The sequence below is a fragment of the Tetrahymena thermophila genome (assembly GCF_000189635.1).
Source record: "Tetrahymena thermophila SB210 genomic scaffold scf_8254634, whole genome shotgun sequence".
NCBI lineage: Eukaryota > Ciliophora > Oligohymenophorea > Hymenostomatida > Tetrahymenidae > Tetrahymena > Tetrahymena thermophila.
Window position 1 is genome coordinate 51,001 of NW_002476403.1, and position 21,767 is coordinate 72,767.

The following is a 21,767-nucleotide window of genomic DNA, read 5'->3' on the forward strand; positions in this document are numbered from 1 at the left end:
TTTTTTTTCAGTTAGAAAAATAATAAATTTGTTATTTCACTAGAAAGAAAGTTTAGTTATTTCAGTTATGAAATGCGAAAAGACAATTAAAACAGCTACAATCGATCTCTATTTTTTTTATATTTTATTTATGTCCAATAGCCATTAAAGGAAAAAATAAATACTTTAATTGTATGTACTATTAATCAAATTAATTCAAGTAAATGATTAGATTTTCCTTCGAGCATTAAATATAATTGATCGAAGAGAAAGAGACATTCACTTACTGATATAAAATAATATTTAATTACATTCTACTTTAATTAAGAAAGTTAAATTATTGAATGCATAAAAAATTTCTTTACATTTATCAACCTAAGATTTAAAAAAATAGATAGGTATTAAAATTGTGGCAATTTAGCTATTTATTACACTTTGGAATAAAGTAAAAAGCAAAAAATTTAAAAAACATATTCAATTTTAAGCAAAATTAAATTTTGATATGCTAAGAGTAATTCATATTTTGATGATATAGCTTTGAACTACAATTTTATATTTTTAAAATTGTAAAGTATTTCGCAAAAGCAAATTTTTATTTTTGTTTATATTTATGCTTAGGACCAATTCAATTTATTTATGCATACAAATTATCCTATCTAAAGTTTTATAACGAATTAATGACAAACATTTCTAAAGCAATAAAAATTTAATCATCATATCACACAATTGCCTAATTTATCTATTTAAAAAATAAAATGCTTGAATGAATTTTTCACTAGAAAAAATAAATAAATAAATGAATAAATACATAATTACAAATCTTTTTTACTCTTACTCAATTCAGAGATTTATTAATTTATGAAATATGAAATAGATATTTACAAAAAGAAAAATCAAAATTAAAATAGTCTTTGTTTTTCCCTAAAACTTTGTATAAAATTAATAAAAGAATATTATTGATTGTGTGTGTTGTTTGTTCAAGTACTTATAATAATTGGAATAAATATACATACATTTTTATATATATTCAAATCTATAATTATAGTGATTGGGTAAATAAGTAAGTAATTAAGTTGTACTTTCATTAAAATATTAACATTTTATTGGAATAGCTTGCAATATTTTTAATTGATAAATATTTTTTTGGTTAAAAAAGTTAGTAATTTTTTTATTTTAATGAACTAATCAATTTATCTTTGTAATTTAGTAAGAAATTCATCAATATTAATATACATATATTGGCTATATTGGTATAATTTCAACTTAAAATGCTTTATTATTTAGACTATTAGTTAGGTATTTTTAATAATTCTTAAGGATAAATTTAATTAACCTTAAATTTTCTAATTCACGTTGCTCTTTTGTTTATCCTTAGATTCTTATTTTCTATAAATTTATATATCTAATTTTTAACTATCTATCTGGTCTATAAATTATGATATTCTTGTGAATATTACGTTTTCTTTTAATTATTTGTAACTCTCGATTCAAATTCATTGAATTTATAATTAAATTTTTTGAGTGTCTTTTTATGTTATTTAATTACTCTATGAATTTACTTCAAAAACTTCTTATATGTTTTCATTTATTTGATTATTTTTTTTATTTAAAGGAGACTGGTCAGATGAAAAATTAAATCTGTTTGAAGCCATATTATGGAATCCAGGTGATAGTTTTCTGCTTGAATTTATGTACTAAGGTGTGCCGCCATTATTTGTTTCTATAGATTAGAAATAAGCAATAAAGGGCTCACCTATATTATGAAGGGCAGGAGATGCCTTTTTATTGTTAGATGAATAGAGATTATCATTAAAAGCTGTTTTTTCTTCCTACTTCTAGCTGCTGCCTAGACTAATAGTTTTACTATACTTTTAAATTTATTAGCTTACTTATTCTTATTTTACGTCACTTGTTTTTGACATTACTTCTAAATTTTATAGAGACTCAAATTTTATTTCATCATATTGAGGTAAAGAAAATTTTTATTATCCTCCTTTGCTACTCAAAAAGCTTTCGGTTTTTTAATTTGGTTACTACTCTTTTCTGGACTTTTTCTCTTTTTAATCATGGTTAATTTAAACTTCAGAGAATTCTAAATTTTTGAATTCGTTTTCCAAATTTAGTCCTTTTGCTTGTAATTTATTGCTCTCACAGTAAACATCTTAATTTTAGATTGGAGTTCCTTAATTGATTTTACTAGATTAGATTACATCAATTTGGTTTTTTGTTTTAGGATGGAGCTAATTAAATGAATATTCATTTAAGCTGATTTGTCTAGATTGGATAACATTCTTTGAATAAGAAAATTCTGCTTATTATTGCTAGACCTGATGACTTTAGTTTTAATTAAAAGGCTGTATCTATTTTTTTGTTAATGCTTCTTCTCTTTCTTTGTAATTAATTTAATCTGGAGACGGTGTTTGGAATTAATTATTGTAAAATTAATGATTCGAATTTATATTTGGGTATATTTCTTCGGGTATTTTTTCCTTTTCATCAAACATATCAAATACTTCATTTTGATTTCTGAGAGCATTTTATTAGAAATCAGAAATCTTCTGCAAAGGAATGTCAGTAAGTTATGGTAAAACTTCGCTTTAAATGTTATACATGCTGTTATTTTGAGGAAGATTTTAATTCTATATATCGAAATTAAAATCTTCAAACGCATGAGATTCGTTTGTATTCAAGGTTGAATCTTTAGTAATCTTAGAGGGCACAGCTTCATTTTTTATCTATAAATTTGATTTGTTCGGACTTAAATCTTGCAATCGACGATTAGATAAGTTCAAGTTTTAGTTTTAGTTTTCATCTTCTTTTTGAAATTCAGGATTTAAGTTTCCTGACTTTGCATTAGGAGAATATTTGAAGATACTCTTTGTCTTTTTAGGCGAAGGGGGTTTAATAGATGACATCGCTGAATTACCTTCTTCCTTATGTATGTTTGAAGTGCTTGGTTACGACTTCTTTTCTTGATTTCCAATTTAGGCAATCGATTTTTGAGACTAATCTGTCTGATGAATGGCTGGGTTAGAATTTATCCTTATTATTTAAGAATACCTTTTTTGAGAATTTTAATACTAAGATTACTAGTTTGGTTAATCATACTCAGACCTGCACATTACTTTACTTCTCTCATGTTCTTAATATTATAGCTCATCTTCAGGCTACAACTTTACAGATTTAGATTTATCATTTTCTTTGACATCCTCCTCACTATCTTTTTTTAATGGCATGATAAATTTTTTCCCTATAAATTTGTGACTCTAAGCCATTTTTGAATATTCAGTAGTACTTACTAAAAATATTATTTAATTTAAAATAGTAAATATTTTTAATAATCTTAATATAAAATACTCTAAGAATAGACTGAAGCCATCGGAGATAACTTAGATTTGATAGTGCCTCTCACTAAACACTTAATGTAATACTTTAATAAGTTTTATATCTAAAAAGGGTTATGAAAACTTAGATATATTTTTTTTAGTCTCTCTGTTGTGGTTGAATTTAGTATGCATAAGTTGACATGATATAGCCAGAGAGCAAGAATAAACCAAACTGCCTATTTAAAAAAACTTAATATCATGATTATTTAAGTTAAAATTTACTATCAATGCCACAATTCCAAGAATTAATGGAATAGGATTAGACTTTAGCGATTTAGTAAAAGCGTAGTTTAATGAAGCAGTTTCATCTTTCCCTTTTATCTCTGATATTTAAAGATCGTAATATATAAAGCAACTTACTATAAAGTTTATGATCATCATCAAAAGAAATGTGATAAACCCAAAAAAATACTTGTAATTACGTTTACCTATACAAGTTCCTTTAAATAATGAAAAAATATAATATTAAAATAAGCTAAAGAATAAATAATTGAAAAAATTAACAAAATATTAAATAAATCTGATTAATTAATATATTTTTCTTCATTAAGTATAGATATTTTTAATTTCTTGAATAACTAACATGAATATTTAACTAAATCTAATTGAATTTTCAAAATTAAAACATTTTGGTTTATAAAATTTATTCAAAAAAAATTATTTAATCAAACTAAACTGTTATATTAATTTCACCTAACCACGGGCAGTGATGATCGAAGTTTTCAACACAGTTATTGCAAAAAGCACAATGCATAGATCTTGGAGGTCTGTGCACGCCTGTTTAAATAAAATTTATAGAAATAGAAAGAGTTAAAAACAAGTTTTACCACAGGTGCGGCAAATTTTAATTCTTAGATAAGAGGTTTATATTGCTAAATTAGAGGCTATTATTTTATTTGAGCCGACCCCTGATGAAGGAATTTATGGAATATCAAGCAATTCTTTATCAGTTGAGCAGCAATAGACCTTTTTTAAACCATTTTGAAAAAATAAATAAATACTTTTGCTTGAATTTAGCTAACTATTACATTTTTAGGTATTATTCCTGGATCAGTTGTAGAAGCCTTAAATAAAAGATAATCGCAAAATAGATGCAAGATTAATGTTATTAAAATTTAAGCAAAATTAGGTTCTTTTTGAAACTATTAATTATTTTATTCAAATGAAAAATGAGATTTTGAGTTAAAATATTTATTTTTAATATTTATCACGTAAATCCTCATTATTTAATGATTATTGTGATAAGAAATAGTCAATTTCTGACAACATATTTTATTTACATTTAAAACGCAAAAGTAGAATACAAAACAGCAGCAATTAAAAAATGCAAAGCTAAACAAGAAGTTCTTTGGCTCTGATCTATATAATTATAAAATAATATTATTTAATTTGATTAAGTAATGAACTAATATAAAATATTGTTTTCCTAGATATCTTCTTGTTAAAAACAAGTAGATTTCATGCTATATTTGGAGAATAATTATTTTGATGCTAAGATATTTAATCTAAACTTAAGATGAATAAATTAATAAAACTATGTACCCTAAAATCAGTAAACCTTTTAAATATATTCTACTATTTGAAGACCAAATGTCTTTATATAAAGTATTTTCATTTACTTCTATTTATTTCTTTTTAAATTGAAATACTTAAAATTCATTCATTCCAAATCTATCCACTAACGAACTAAGTTAATTACTCACTAATTAAATAACTCTATGATATCAAAAAATCAATCAATCAAACAAACAAAGAAACAAACAAACAAAAAAATAAACAAACTTTTCTCTATTGGTATCTTGTTTTTTATTCTTAAATTCATCAATAAAAATATGTTCGTTCATTATTTTAGGGTATAAACTCATTAGAAAAACTACAAATAGTTTTGTTTAAGTTATTTGTATTCTTTTGAATTTATAAAAACATAAATAGTACAATGCTTTATATTAACTATTTTTTTACTGATTTTTACTGAATAAACCATTTTTATTTTCAATTTAAATTACAATTTTAAAAATAGAAATTATATTCATAGTCATTAAAAAAGAAATTATTTTTTATTTTACATAAACTGATTAGTTTATTATTTGATTTAATTGTATATTTTTTGGAATATCTCTAGCTATTAATTTAATTATTTATAATTAGCTCTGGAAAATTCAACAAGAATAATATAAATGTATTTTTAGTTTGGATTATTTGTTGTAACAACCATCATGCTCACAATTGGTCTCATTTGCTATATTAAATAATGAATGTGATATAAAATAAATTAATAGTTAATATCATTTTATGAAAGAATAAAAAAATATATTATGATTTTAGTTACTATCTTTAATTTTTTAACTGTATTTTTTCAAGATAGTTTTTGGTGTAACTTTGCTAATCTAAATATAATTTTAATACTAAAGTATGATAATAAAAAAAATACATTTTTATAATAAAAATTTTGTATTTTTTCAAAAGAAAATAAATAAGAATGAATTTTTTTACCATTTAAATAGAACTTAAACTGTAATTAAAATTTGTGAATAGATCTTATTTAAAATCAAGCTAGTGTATTTTATTTTCAAAATAGAAGATTTTAAAATTTATCAGTGTTAGAAGTTTTTTAAGTTCGTATTAATCAATTTAGTTACGAAGCAAATGAATATTTTTCAAGATAGGGAAAATAATTTAAAATACTGAGCCTTAAATTTATTTAAAATTTACTGATTGTATTTATGATCTACAAATACAAATTCTTTAATTTTAAAAAATATAAGACTAAGGTTTTTCTTCATACGAAGCAATTCGTTTTTATTGAATTATTTGATATTTATCTATTTTAAATGCTTAAAAATACAAAAAAAATACTTTCAGCATATAGAAAAAAAATAAAAAAAATAAATTTTTGGATTAATATCATTTTATTTAATATGGTTACTAATTTTTATATAAAAAACTAAAAAAAAATCATAGATTGTAATGCATTTACCATAAATCACATATTTTTTAAAAAATTTGCAATAAGACCAAGGAGTTTTGTACTGGGCAGAATTTCTATTTATTAATAGACAGAACTAATATCAAAAAATTTTAAAATAATGAACAGTTTTCAGATCATTAAAAATAGTTCTAAACGGAAAGTAATATTTAAATAAGTAAGTAAGTTTAAATAAGTAGAATTGAAATAAAATTATTTTTAGTTTTTAACTTTTTCATCATATTTTTAATTTTTTCCCTTTTTAAAATAATACCCAAAAATTATTTAAAATAATGTTTTTGAAATAAAATGTAAAAATATATATAAATTTAACAAAAAAGAAGAAAAATTACATTTAGTTATATTTCATATTTTACTAAATTTTATGAAGTTATTTCATCTTTAAAAGCTTAAATCAAAAAAAATTTTAAGGAAAGGCTAAAATAATCATATGATAAATAGTTCGAGATAGAATTGATTCTTATTCTTGAATGTTACAAAAGATTGACTTATGATTATTAGTAGTTTGAAATTGTATGGTCTGAATAATATTTAATTAAATTAATGAAAAATTGATGAATACAAATAAATTAACTTATCAAATAACAATCAATTTTCGAAATTTATAAATAGAAAAAATAGATTCGCAAAGAGATTTGGTAATTGTGTCTTTACTCAAATTTTTAAATTATATCAAAGTGATTACATTTTTTTTGGAATGTTAAGTAGTTAATTTTTATCTTTATTAAGTGTTAGTGTAGTATACTTTAGAATATTATAACGTTATACATACATAAATATAAGTAATGGATATTTGAAATTAGTTTGTTAAATAACAATTTTTTAATTATTTTAATATTTTTATACAACTTTCTTATTTTTGTAAGATAGATTTTTTTGCTGTAACATCTTAGATTTTATTAATTTTTGATAAGTTTATATAATTATTTAGTTATTCAAAAGTGTAATTTGGTGAAAAGGTTTAAGATAGAAGCTTATTTATTGTGATTATAAATATTTGATTATTAGTTAATTATTGGCTACTATTTTTTTTAAATTATTTGATGATCAAATTATGTTTTCTTGATATTTTTGTTGGACTATTATTGCTTTGTAGGTAGCAATCAGTTCGAATTGTTGGTAGGCTAAGAATTGAATTCATATCGAAACTATCTTATGGTTTTTAATAGCTATTTTTTTATTGAATGGTATTTAAATAAATAGATTAATTAATTTCAATTATTTCTATTAATCATTGAAAAATTAATTTTCATTAATATTGTTCAAATTTTTTAATTAAAAATGCTGTCTGAAACAATAGTGACAGAATCATGCATATCAATTGAGAGTTAACTCAATTCTTAAATACTCCCAGAATTTTTTTTTTCATTTTCTTCAAGCTCATTAAATGTGAATGCAACTGTGTCTATATTTTGGATTGTAGTTTCTTTTTTTATGTTTGGTTCTGAAGCTCTGAAAATGCTAGGATTTTTAGTCTGCTTTTTGTTAGTAGGCGATTTGACTAAATAACAATTATTCATAGATTTTAAAGTAACTGGAACTTATTCATCCTTCTCTCCTTTTTTATCTTTATTTCCTCTGCGAAGTAAAAGCGGAGAGTTTTCAATTTTTTTTAAACTTAAATTCATAGAAATATCATGATATGTAGCCATATTAGGGATAGTAGAATTTGTTAAGCAAGTCAAGTTAGTCAAATTGTTAGAACTAAATATATTTTCGCTTATTGTAGCATTTGTTTTTTCATCTTCGCCTAATAGATAGATTGAAGATTGTATTTATGAAATTTTACAAGAAATTGTCTTCAGTTTTTAGTAATATTTATCCCTCTTATCCCTTGGATCAGTAATATAAATATGCTATTCGTCCAACCACTTATGAATTCTTGCTTCTAAGACGTCATCTTCATTAATTGGCTATACTTTGTCTGACAAACAGCTTTCGCCCATGTCGTCATTAGCTATTGGAGTGGTATATGTTTCATCAGTAGATGCTGAAGATGCTATATTGTTAATAGTTAATTCATCTTTAGAAAGTGAGTTCAAGAGATTTCTCTACTTGAGGATAGTTTTTTAATTAAGCACAGGTGGAGGGTTGAAGCCCTCAGAGTCTACTTAACTATTTGTATTTCTTTAGGCTAGATGCTGTGGATGTTTACCAGTGATTAAACGAAGATTTTTTTGGCGAGCAGGACATTTGCCCTTCTCTTTAACTTGCGGTAATGTGCTCATTAGTTCTTCTTAGAGGTAAAGAAATTAGTTTTAAAGCATAATGCTGTGCTTATTAAGAAGGCTGAAATATAGATAAATAGATATTTAGATTGATAGGCTGAGATGATTTTATTATTTTTATCAATTAATTTTATAAATTTGATATAATTGATTAAATAATTAATTATAAAAATATGTTATATCTGTTTTTTCTTTTTATAGTAAATAATAATGATGATATGTTATTTATTTTTTTACTACTTTCAATTATTTCCTTTTTTTTTTTTTTTACTTTTTTAATTATCTAAATTTTTAGCTTTGTGGCTAAAAAATGAATCAGTATTTTATTCATTCCCAAAGCAAGTTTTTTTATTAAATTTCATTTTTGTGATAAAAGCTTTTCAAAGAAAATTTAGATTAAAATGAGCATTAAAATACTAATTAATACTAACTTATTCATTATTTTAAATCAGATTTTGTAATACTTTCACAATTAAATATTAGTAATTGTAAATCAAAAATCTATACTTAACCCTATACAAATTATATTAATCCCATAAATTTTTTAATCAGCGTCTCTATAAATTCTTTATCAATTTTCTCTATAATTTACTTTCCTAATTTAATTGGCTCATATATTAATTCAATTTTTTACATTTAGATTAATTTAGTAACCTTTATTGAAAATTATATAATTAACTTTCATATAAGCAATTCTGACAATTCTATATATCCTTCTTTATTTCCTTATATATTCAAAAATCTTACTAATATCAAGTCTAAACTAATATCTATTTAATTTTAGAAATGGATCATCATATATTAGGTATTGTACTTTAAATTTAATCCTGTTAAAAATAAATAAAATTAAACGTTATTAATAAACTAACTTAATAAAAATCTAATCATTTTCAAATCATTTCTCAAAAAAGTCTTTTGTAATTTTAGAAATTTAAAAAAAATTACTGTCAGAATTTTTTTAATTTTTTTCAGACTTACTAAACCGATAATATATATTTTTTTAAACTCATTATAAAAACTTTAAATCAATTACGATAAATAAAAACTTCCTTTAAATTAATTCTTTTTCATTTTAAAAATCAAAAAAATTATCATTATTTATATGAGAAAAAGTCAGTTTTTAAATTATCACTTAATTAAAATTATCAATTTTATTTACTCACAAAAGAATAGAAACTTAATAAAAGTTGATTAATTTTAATAGCAATTCAAAATTCTTCTGCGAGTTTTCATTTATTGATTAGGAAATAATTTAGCTTTAGTAAATTCTTCCAAATTATAACTATTATGGATTTGAAAAAATAATTTATTCTATTTAAAGAATATGTTATTTTACACATTTAAACAGCCAAGCATACTTTGTTAATTTAATTAAACGTATCTAGAAAGATTATTTTGTTTTGTTTAAATATATATTCTTTTTGTAAAATGTATTACTTACTCTATTTAAAAAATTTTTATAATATAACCCTTTAAATTAATGTAATCTATTAAAGACCCAGAAAAATTTTCTCAATAAATTATTATATTTAAGTAAAAATATCACAGTATATCTTTTTAAAATAGAAAAGTAATCTTGCTGAAATTTTAAATAAAAAAAACTTTAGTTTTTCATATTTTTATTAAATAAAAGTAGATTCACATAGCTAAAGCTAGATAATAAATATGTTTCTAAATATGCTAAAAATATTAAATATTTAATTCGTCATTCAATAAATTAAATCAATTATTAAGTTAAATATTTTCTTGGTCTTCTTGTTTCTCTAGAATTATTTTTGTAAACTTTACTTTTTATAATTATTTTAAAGAAATTATTACATTCATTATATTCTAAACAGTAAAATATATATTTTTTTTTGGTTTTTTTAATAAAATAATTTCGAAAAGTTAATCTTAAAACTAAATTAAGAAACTAAAATCTTCTTGTTGCGATACTTAAAAAAAGTATTAAGTTAAGCAAAAATAATTTAAATCTTCTTTTTATTAGATAAATGATTTGAAGATAAAATATTATATAAAATTTGTCAAATAAAATAATACTATAACAAAAATTAAAAGATAAGTTAGTTATTCTTTATAAAATAATTTCATTCTAAAATATTCTTAGTTAAAGATAATATTTACATATTATTTATTCTGAAAATGATAAATCACATAGATATAATTCTTTTTATTCATACAAAATGAAGGAATTTCAAGCAATGACTGATAGTATTTTTTCAACCAATAATGTTTAGTTAGTTAGTAATAAAATTTATTTATTCAATATAAATATAAATTATATTGAAGAAACCTATTTCTAAAAACCTAAGAATTTAGGAGGTGAAAATAAAAAATTAAAAAAAAACAAATACATAAAATATAACAAAAAATAAATCTCTTTAATGTTATATTTTTATTTTATAAATTACATTTAAATACATATAAGTATGTCTGTAAAGTCTGCTAATTTTTTCAAATGTATAAATTAACTTAATAATGTATAAATCAAAGAAGTTATTAATTTACATATATTACTAAAAATTATAATAAATAAATAACCAAACAAACATTAATTTGTATTTTTAAGAGTTTTCAAAATAATTAATAACAAAACTCCTACTTTCTTAATTGAACACTCAATATTTTAATTAGCTTCAAACTAATTTACTATTTTTTTGCTCAAAAGTTATCAAAATGGGATGCTTTTTTTTAGTTAACGCTTTACTAATACTGTTTTACATAGCCATGGTATCATGCTTCAACGTGGATTTTGTATATTCTCCTTTGCCCTTGTTTAAGTATGATATTATAGATTAATAAGGTGCTACTACTAAAATAAAAGTTGCTGAAAAGGCTAATTTAGTATTTGTTTCAGCTGGTGGGTAAGGAGTTATCGTTTTAGATGGTTTAAGTAATGAAATAATATTCTAAATGAAGGCTAAAGAATTTCTTTTCTCAATAGAAGCAACATCTGATGGAGAATATGTTATGTTTTCTTATGAATCTCAATTCAGTGTGTTTTAATTCTAGAACAGAAGAAGTCTAATTTTACTCAGCTAAGCCAATTTTCCTACTTCTATAATCGATATGTCTATTAATAATAAAGAAGATACTGTTTTTGCTGTTGGTCTAGGTGGATATCTTATTGCTTATGATATATCTCAAAAAAAATAAGTCTAGATAGTTGGGTAATTTAATTCTTAATCTAATATTATACATTAAATTTACATCTCCAAAGATGATTAGTGGATACTTTTAGGAAATGATGTTCTTGGTATGGCTGCCTTACAATTGTCTATCAATCAAAATGATCATTCTATTGATTTTACACTTGCTGGTTAGGGTATCATGAACTGGAAAACATGGGCTGTTGTAGTTACTGATGACTTACAATATGTCTATGGTCTTGATAATTGGTTTGGAATTTATATTTGCGATTTCCGCTAGGTCACTTTAGCTTCATAGGCTTTATATCCAGTAAATGTAAACTTTATCAAATATTGGCCTTTTCATTCAATAAACTTAATATATACTCTCAAATTAACAAAAGACAATAAATATTTGTTAATTGGCTTTAGATCTGAAGGAGTATATCTATTTAATATTGAGGACAGACTTAATCCTTCTATTTTCTAACAAATTCCAGTGCCAGGCTAATCGCTATCTGTTAATTTATCTCCTAATGAATAATACTTATACTACGCAAATGCCCTTAGTATTTATGTATTTGAGCGTCATTCAGCAAACCTTAATAATAATTACCCTAACTTATTTAATGTACAATAAGCAACATTATTAAATACAACAACTGCTATGTATAAATGGAGGTGCATAACTAGAGAAATTAACGGATTAGATTATTATTTCGGTTCATTTGATTTAAATGGTTTTTATATTTTTAATGCTGATGATCCATATAATTTAATTTAAATTTATAGCTAGCAGTTTGGCCCACTTACACTAGTAGATAGCATGGTTATTACATAAGATAAAAAATATCTTTATGTTCCTATTGAAGATAATAATACTTCATTTATTGTCTATGATATTTAAAATATCACATAGCCTTTTGAAGTATTTAGACTGAATATAAATAACTAAAACCATGAAGAATCTATAATGTTTTCTCAAGATTAAAATTACTTAGTAAGTTCAAACGATATAGGTATTCTACTTTTTGATTCTTCAAAACCTCCAACTTTAGCTCTTCTGGCTTCTTGGAACATCTTACCTTTTATGACAGGCGAAAATGCAGGAGTTATGATCACAAACGATAATCGATACATAATAGGGACAGTTAGAAATTATGGTCTCTATGTTTTAGATGCTACTGTCAAAACAAATTTAATCTTTAAAAGTACTTTATAAACTTTAGGAGCTGAAGGTATTATTTGTTCTAATTATTCTAATAATTACGCATTCTTACTAGATGGATTTAAAGGAGTAGCTATCTTAGACCTAACTGTATTACCTCAAATCAAAATTTTGAGTAGGATTCCTCTAACAGGATGGGTAAATCATTTACTTTCACTTCAGTAGGATACTTTTTTATTGACTGTAGTCATGGAAAATCAAATGTTGACTCTAATTGACATCTCTGATAAAGAAGATCCCTAGATACTATCAGCTTATTAATATTAAGATTAATCTGCTTAGTCCCTTTGCCTATCTTCCAATAATAAATATTCATTTTTAAATAACTAATTTGGGACTGTTGTGCTTCCATTAAATAGTTAAGTTTTAATCCATACTGAAATTGAGCAGATCACCCTGTAAATAGATGGTAGCTAATTACTGAATCCAGTTTCGAAAGATCAACATTTAAAAGTCGGGCAATTTATTTAACTAAAATTTGTTTTCATATATCCTGTTAATGGAGTTTAAATCGTTAGTGTTAGCTATTACTTTGATTTTTAAAATAACCCTCTTCCTTTTTGGATGAATTATAATTAAAATAGTGGAATTCTTTAGATTACAGTTGATAAAAGTGGACTTAGCTCAAAAAATATCAACATTCCAAATTTAAACACTATCTTGTTGAAGGTGATAACTCCTCTTTCGCCTGAATCTTTCTAATTTAACTCTACAGATGTTCAAACAACACCTAGCGAAGCTTAGATGATCTTTTCTACACTTCAAAATATCAATTTAATTGATTCTGTTGGGTATGTAACTGAGTTGTTTGATCCTTAAAAATCTCTTTTTTTCGAAATAAACACAATAAATTGCACTACCAGGCTTTATTAAATGACTTAGTTAGTTCTTTAACAAAGCATTAACATCAACCCTGTAATCTTCTATATTGAGCCATCACTTTCTATCGATATTACAAATCTAAATAATCCGATTCAAACACTTTCCCAAAGCATACAACTTTACTTAATGGTGAATACTTAAGATGGTAAGTTTGTAATAGGAGATTTTAATGGAGTGATTGCATCAACAAATGATTCGTAAAACTAAATAAAATTAGAAGGATCCTTAGTAAATTTGAATAGCGTACTTTCAAAAAAAATTATATTTGCGAATTTTACTGATTTGAAAGCAATAAATGTAACAATCACCTTGATAGATGGTGTAAATTATGATGTCGTTCAAGACTATTTAATTTAATAATGCGTTTTTATCAAATAAAAGCAATTAATTACAAAAAATCCTCTAAACTCTTTGCAATAATAATTTAATAAATAGTATCCTTAGGCTTAAATAGATATTTTAACTTTTTTTTCAATAAACTTTGCAAAAAACTCTTTTATTGTAAACGATGTTCAATCTATTTCTTACTAAGCTTTTTTATTGGAGGGATAATAATTCAGACAGCTAAATACAGAGGATTGGATTTAATTTTAAGATATTTCTGAATAAATTAGCATAAGCGGAATACCTCCAGCATCTGCTTACAGGCAAACATTTTACATAAAAATAGTTGCATCTGATGGATATACACAAGATAGTGATATCTTTTAAATAAACGCTTATGGTTTGCCATTTATTTTAATTTTTGATTTATTAATTAAAATTTTAGGACCAGTCTTTGCAATATTTGGTTTGTATAAATACAAAAGCTATGTGATAAATTTGTTATTTTAAAATTATGTCACTTATTCAGATGAAATAGCAATTATAGGAAAATTTTATTTTAAAAAAATAACTCTCTGTGGAGATTAATTGGAGAAAAGTTAGTTGCTATTTAAAGAATTTGTTAAATAGTTTGAATATAATCAAGATTAGTTCAATGAAATAGAGAAATTTTATAATCATGAATTAGAGAAAGAAACTTAATAACCTGATAAAGAACAAAATATGTTAAGCTTTATTGACGGTTAAACAAAGAAAAATCTTAATACTCCTCGAAGACTTAAAGTAATCACAGAATTTGGATCAAAAAATGATGAATTTCTTAAAAAGTCAATTTGCATAATCTAAATGTCAAGCAAGCACATACGCAAAACCTTTCTAGAAAAATAATATATCAAAAAAGATGGTGATATAAATATTTTGAAAATCATTAGAGACATTAAACATAAAAATATATCTTTCAATCTAAAAGGGAAGAAATATTGTGCTTAAAACATGGTATCTGATTTTAAAAATCCAGATTCCTTGATATTCAAAGGGATAAAAGCTATAGCAGCGAGATATTTCCTAAAACTAGACACAGCCTCATATTAAGTTTACAGCTATATTAAGTATTATGCCTTAAAATATCATAATTACACAAAAAATGATTGGTATAAAAGTGTTATTTAAATTACACCTACTGAAGATAAAGATTGTTATGGTTTACCGATCCCCTTTTCTTCATTTAAGCTTAATGAATAGCAGCTAAATTTAATTTTAATTGATTTACAATTGCATAATGAAATTGGGTAGTCTTTTGAATCAATTAAGAATTAAGGTATCAACCATCTTTTGATTAAAGAAGTGTTATCAGCTGATGCTAAAGGATTAATTGAATAAACTCCTTCTATTTTTTTTCCTTCAGAAGGAGAGTCAGTACATCTATTTTAATATGAAATTTAGTCTATTTAAGCTTTTAAAAAAGTTGAAAATACATGGTGTACAGGAATAAGAAAGGCATTAAATTTTGAATACACAAGCTATGGAGTTTCTAAAAGCTAAAATTTACCTAGTTGGCTATAGGTTGAATACAAAAAAGGAGGTTTAGTATTACAAGGTACTCCTTAATCATAGGATGAAGAAAATATTCTAATAAGAATCATAGACTAGGATTTATAAGTGATTTAATAATTTATGTTACAAGTAGTTTATGAATATTAAGAATAAAATTAAAGCAATAATAATCCTAACAAGCTATGTGATAGTATAGCAACAGAAGATTTTTTTTAGCAATCTAGGATATAGAGTAATAGAATAAAAAGCGACATATCGTACTTAACTACTCCTATTTAAAGAAATTAACTGTTAGATAGTACTACATAAACGTTTAATAAATATAATTAAACAGATGAACAGCCATCTAATACCAAAAGATTAGGAAAGTATATTTCTAATCGTACTGATTAGTATTCAGATAAGTATGAAAATAAGATAAAAGATGGTATATTTGACTAATCAACTGTTTTTAATTAGATGTAATTTGATCCAAAAAACTAAACAAGATTTGATACCTTAAATCAATAATCCAATTAAAATAGTATAAATAACTCTTTTAATTAGAATTAAATCCTGATAAATTACTAAAATAATTAGTAGGACGAGCTTTAATAAACTTATATAATATCAACCCAAGATTAAAATTAAAATATATTTGGGGCTATTCTTAAAAGAAACAATTAATCAAATTAGGATTAGAAGTCTACTCTAAACTAAGAAGAAGAGAAAATTATAGAAGAAAATAATTTAAATTAAATTTCATTAGAAATAGATCAATAAAAAAGTTAATTTAGTCAAAGTAATTAAAATAGATTATATAATACTTAAATATAGTAATAATCTGTAAAAGATATTTAAAATTAGCAAAATTATGATCAAAACTTATAAGAGGATTCAATTTAAGAAGAATAAAAAGTAAAATCCCTTTAAGACATAAATGAGCAATTTAAATAGAGTAATTTAAATTTTAAATATTTTACAGATTAAGAAAAAATATAGTGAGTGATTTATATTAATTTATTTTGTTTTTAAAATAAATTATTTTTTTTAATTTGGTTTATTATTTTTTTATAAAGAGTATCTTGAAATTTTTAAAAGCTTCTAGAAAATTAAGTGAATTTTAATATTTTTATTTGATTTCAACTAAAATTATAAAAAATAAAAAATTTAATATTATTTTAATAAAACTATTAAAAAATAAATCAGGTAATTTTATTTTATAAATTTTATTTTAAAAAATAAAAAAAGGCTTAAATTAATAAATCTAATAATTTTTTATTATTACATTAATTTAGTTTATAGCTTATCCGTGAATAATAAAGTTTTATTACAATAAAAATTAGTAATTTATCAGAAACTAATACTCAAAAAAAACACAAATAAAATAAATACTTTTATATATAATAATATTTAAACACTATAAATTATAATTCAATACATTTATTTTAGATTATATTATTAAATCTTTCCTCTTTTTTTATTAAATTTGATTTTAAAATACTAATAAATAGAATATCATTTTTATTTATAAGTTTATCAATTTTAATTAGTATTGGCATCTTTTGTTTATGGAGTATTAGAATATTAAGGTTAAAAAAATTATTGATTTACTGATTAGAATAAATTAGAATTTTAATTTATTGCAGAAAATGATGAATATGATTCTAATTAACGAATTTTTTTAATATTTTTAGAATTTATGTTTAATTTTTGTAATTCATTTTATTATTTTTTGAAATTACAATTTGATCCATTTAATTATTGGGAAGGACTAGTAATTTTAGATATAGGAGATTTTGAATAATCTTATTCAAATTAAAATTAATTTAAAATATTTTATTAATTAACTGAGTTTCTTTTTGGAGAAAAAATGCTTTGACACTCAGTATTTAAGTAAGTACTCCTTTATTTTTTTATTTATTTTAAAGGATTAGTATTTTAAAATACGACACATGGAGCCTAATTATCTTTTTCTGAATTTTTAGCTTATAAAACACATTTAGAATTAATAGGACTATTAATTTTTTTAGGGGTAAATAAGCCTTAAAAAGTAAAAGTTTTAAAAGATTACTTTGAATAATTACTAAATTGGAAGTAATCAGTATTTTATGTTATAGGAGATATTGAATTATCTCTTTCTTATAAAATTTTAGGGGAATAAATAGAATTATTTAAACTTATTCTTTTATAATTAGACAGATTATAAGTCTAACTAGAATTTTGATTTATAGTTTAATTTTAGAATGTCTTCTTATTACTTCTTTATTATGTTAAAGATGTATTATTGACTCTTGTTAACTTAATATTTCCATTTTTGAAAAGCAATCTCAGTTTTTTCCAACTTTAAGTTAAAAAAATAAGTAAAAATAATAAAACAGTACTTTAATTAAAAGATTGTTTTAATGTAAATATTAAATACTTGCCAAAGACTCTGTAAGGATCATAATTTTCTATATACAGCATATTGTATAAGCCCCAAAAATTATTGAATAAATAATTTTTTATCCAAAACTTACACTTCTCTCCTTAAAGATGGTTTCTCAAGTATTTACAAATACTACGTAAGCAGCCTATTTTACCAATAGCATAAAAATGTACTCTTGAATGAACTTCTATAAAGCTTAAAATTAATCTCCCTATTTTAAAAATAGTTAACTGATGAAAATTAAAATATAAAATTTACCTAACAAAATGACTAAAAGAATTATCAATCCAATTTATGAAAAAATAGATAAGATTCCATCTGAGTTATAAAGGTACACTATAGATATCTAAAATATTAGTAGAGTATAAATTACAGATCTTTTTTCTAATAAATTAATTTTATAATGCTGATAGGGTTAATATTTCATAAGTAAGTAAAGATATATCATTTAGAGAAAGATAATGCTCAATATTTAAGGTAAAGGTTATGATCTGTAAAGAGTTGCCATAAAGGTAATTAAAAATTTATACCAGGTTTTAAGTATCTCCCACCACCATCTATCCTTTTTAAAACCTTTGAATAAATATCCATATCTTCTAATTAAATTAATAGATTTTTGCTTTGAATCAAATAATTTAAATCTATTTCGATACAATATTATAAGCATTGTAATTGGGTAGACTACTGATACTACGAATAAAACTGGACCTATTAGGAAAAAAATATAATAATAGTGTTCTTAGGTGTAGCATATTTCATCCATTTAGCTCTTCATATAATAAACATTGCTGTATTTATCACAAAATATATTTTCAAGTGCTGCCTAATAAATATTTTAAGATGCTATATAGGTTAGTACAATTAAGGCACTTATCAGAACATTCAATCTTAAGTACTTAGTTTTGTAAAAGAAGTATTGCTTTGGAATTAAACACTTAATACCTTAAAGTATTAAGTATACAAAAATAAAAAAAGAAATAATGAAAATTAAAGGGAGCACCAAAGAGATATTTATGAACCTTTTATATTGTATAGGTATATTTATTTTTATTTAGCTTAAAATGCAGTCAAATGAGTAAGTAAAAACATTGATAGGCTGAGATGCAGATTAAGGGATCGTTAAAAAATTAGAGAAAACTTAAGATATATTTATCCTTAAGCTATATTTTAAAGTTGAAAGTATCTAGAATTAGTTAATAAATATTTTAGATATAACCTAGTTATCAGATAAAAATGATGAGACACCTACATAAAGCAGATCAAGAGATTACAAGATCCTCATTAAGCATACTTTACAGTTGCTATCTTATGACTAAATAATCAATACAATCAAATAAATTGAAATTATTGTGAATGCAAACAGTTCTTTTAATAATATAGAGGAATATTATGAGCACTTTATACATTATACTCCGTTTTTAATAGAATAATTATCAAATTAATAAGGTTATCCCCATACTTTGCCATATGCATCACAAGAAGAACATAAAGCACCAACAAACCCATCTGCACAATATCCTTTCTAAGAATCTCCATTACAAGAATTGGTAACTTAATTACACTCATAAATCAAATCAGAATGATTATTTATTCTCCTATTTTATATAAATTTAATTATATTATTTAAAATTTTTTAATGTTTTAAACATTTTTTAATGGTTAAATTTTAAAATAATTTTAAACTTTTTTTTGAAAAATAATTTAAAAATAATTCTAAAAAAAACTGTCATTATAATATATATAAAAGTAAGTTACCAATAATTTTCTCTCAAAATTATTTAATCTGAGTAACAAGAGTATGATTTAGACATATCACAACTTTTGCATTCAATTTTTTTATCTTCAAAAGGATAAATTAAAGAGTATGTTCCATTCATACATTAAACACATTCTTACAAAAGACAGTTTTAGCAAATTTTATTATAGTATTCACCAGTTTGGCAACTTCTAAATTAAATTTTTATTTAGATATCATTAATATCCGTAAATTAATTAGATTTATTTGCTGCTTTCATTCCATAAAGCTGTAAATTCATAATAGCTGATTAAGAAGGAATACCTGTAATTTTTAAGCCATTTATAAAACATCCTATTTACTAATTACTTAAATATTAATATTAGGAAAATTATGCACCATCAAGCTTAATTGTCTAATTTTATAGCTATGAGTTTACCTATTATATATGAACTCTACAACTATATTAACTAATTTCTTAAAATAACTCCGAACTAAGTTAATTAATTATTGCTAAAAAGAAAAAAAAAATGAATTTTATTTAAGTTCTAAAAATTTAATTTTAAAAAGAATATTACTTTAATTCTAAAAATCTATTTAATTGATTGGATTGTTAAACTCATCAAAAAATACAATAACTAGATCGAAATTAGATAATCCACTTTAAAAATTACTAAAACTAATGTTTGGAAATTCTGAATGCACATTAAAATATTTGCTTGGTAAAACAGAAGCTCTACAAGGATAGCTGGCTATAGAGTTTCCAAATATAAGAGACGTATTGTTGTAGCATTCATTATTTTGGTAAGTATTGCAAGTGTCTTAAATATTATTTTTTAAATTTAGCATAAAAGCAGGTTTTAAATTTAAATATCTAATGGCTCCTCCTATACCTGCACTATTTCCTTAAAATTTACATTGTATTATCTAGAAGTTTGAATTATCTGTCAGTATTGACCCTCCGCTTCTATTAAATATTATTTATAATAATTTTAAATTAAATAAAAAAAATTATATTTACCCTTTGGCTTAATTATTTAAAAAAGTACTCTTTGCTATAACAGAATTAATTCCCTTTGATTGTTATATATATATAGATCCACCATCACCAAACGATATACTATTAGAAATATCAATATCTTATAATATAAATTAATCTAATTAATTAATATATAAAAAGCCACCTAATTATGTAGCTGTATTATTTTAAGAAAGCAGTTAACTTATATTTAAATTTCCTTCTTATGCAAATATACATCCTCCAATCATAGAGGAGCATTGATAAAATTAACTTTACTAAATAGTTAATTAAGAATTCTATGAATAAATAGAACCTCCATTTAGTATGCTTTTATCTCCTTTAAAAAAAGATTAGCTTATTATTAATTAACTAGAAGATATAAATAGTGAACCTCCATTATTTGATTAATTTTACTCAAATTCTAAAGATTAAATTTAAATTAATGAATTTTGTATAATTGTAACAACAGAACTTTACTATTTAACAGATTTAGATTAATTTTATTTTATTTAAGATACTTATATTTATATATTAGATTGGCTTATAAGTAAAGCTGCCATAATTAAATTATTAGAAACTATCAATGATTGAATATTTCCTTATTATGTATTTTATATCAACAATAAATTTTAAAAACCAGAATTTTAATTTAATGTCGAATTAGTAATTAGTAAGTTTTCTGCTTGCAGAGTAAATAAAGAATTTTAATTAGTGAAATTTGCAATATTATTCTTAGCTGAGCTTTAATTAAGATAAATTTAAGAGCTTCTAATAGAGACTATAGGATATAAAGATGGTTTAGTAATTTTAATGCTTTATATTTATATGTTCTCTAAACATATAGTATCTTAAAGTATTTATTAAGTTATCAACAATTTATTTTATAGATGAGCTAAAACATTCATATAT

At 22.6% G+C, this 21,767-nt stretch overlaps 4 protein-coding genes across 4 annotated transcripts; 1 reads left to right on the top strand and 3 right to left on the bottom strand. All coding sequences in view use genetic code 6, as the record gives it.

The window, feature by feature from the left end:
• Positions 1-1,472: 1,472 nt before the first annotated feature.
• Positions 1,473-5,029, bottom strand: TTHERM_00979800 (DHHC zinc finger protein; the record flags this gene model as incomplete). The annotated part of the gene is made up of 8 exons (XM_001016912.2): positions 1,473-3,277; positions 3,337-3,541; positions 3,588-3,805; positions 4,059-4,142; positions 4,193-4,331; positions 4,394-4,507; positions 4,646-4,724; positions 4,908-5,029. The coding sequence occupies 8 exons, from the start codon at positions 5,027-5,029 to the stop codon at positions 1,473-1,475; spliced, it is 2,766 nt and encodes a 921-aa protein (XP_001016912.2).
• A 2,584-nt stretch (positions 5,030-7,613) lies between these two features.
• TTHERM_00979810 (hypothetical protein) lies at positions 7,614-8,618 on the bottom strand (the record flags this gene model as incomplete). Its single annotated transcript, XM_001016913.2, has 1 exon — positions 7,614-8,618. The coding sequence occupies one exon, from the start codon at positions 8,616-8,618 to the stop codon at positions 7,614-7,616; it is 1,005 nt and encodes a 334-aa protein (XP_001016913.2).
• Positions 8,619-11,255: 2,637 nt separating this feature from the next.
• TTHERM_00979820 (calpain family cysteine protease) lies at positions 11,256-16,794 on the top strand (the record flags this gene model as incomplete). The annotated part of the gene is made up of 3 exons (XM_001016914.2): positions 11,256-16,476; positions 16,528-16,632; positions 16,754-16,794. The coding sequence occupies 3 exons, from the start codon at positions 11,256-11,258 to the stop codon at positions 16,792-16,794; spliced, it is 5,367 nt and encodes a 1,788-aa protein (XP_001016914.2).
• A 419-nt stretch (positions 16,795-17,213) lies between these two features.
• On the bottom strand, positions 17,214-21,763 carry TTHERM_00979830 (transmembrane protein, putative; the record flags this gene model as incomplete). The annotated part of the gene is made up of 6 exons (XM_001016915.2): positions 17,214-18,018; positions 18,097-18,313; positions 18,361-19,697; positions 19,858-20,350; positions 20,416-20,804; positions 20,859-21,763. The coding sequence occupies 6 exons, from the start codon at positions 21,761-21,763 to the stop codon at positions 17,214-17,216; spliced, it is 4,146 nt and encodes a 1,381-aa protein (XP_001016915.2).
• Positions 21,764-21,767: the final 4 nt, after the last annotated feature.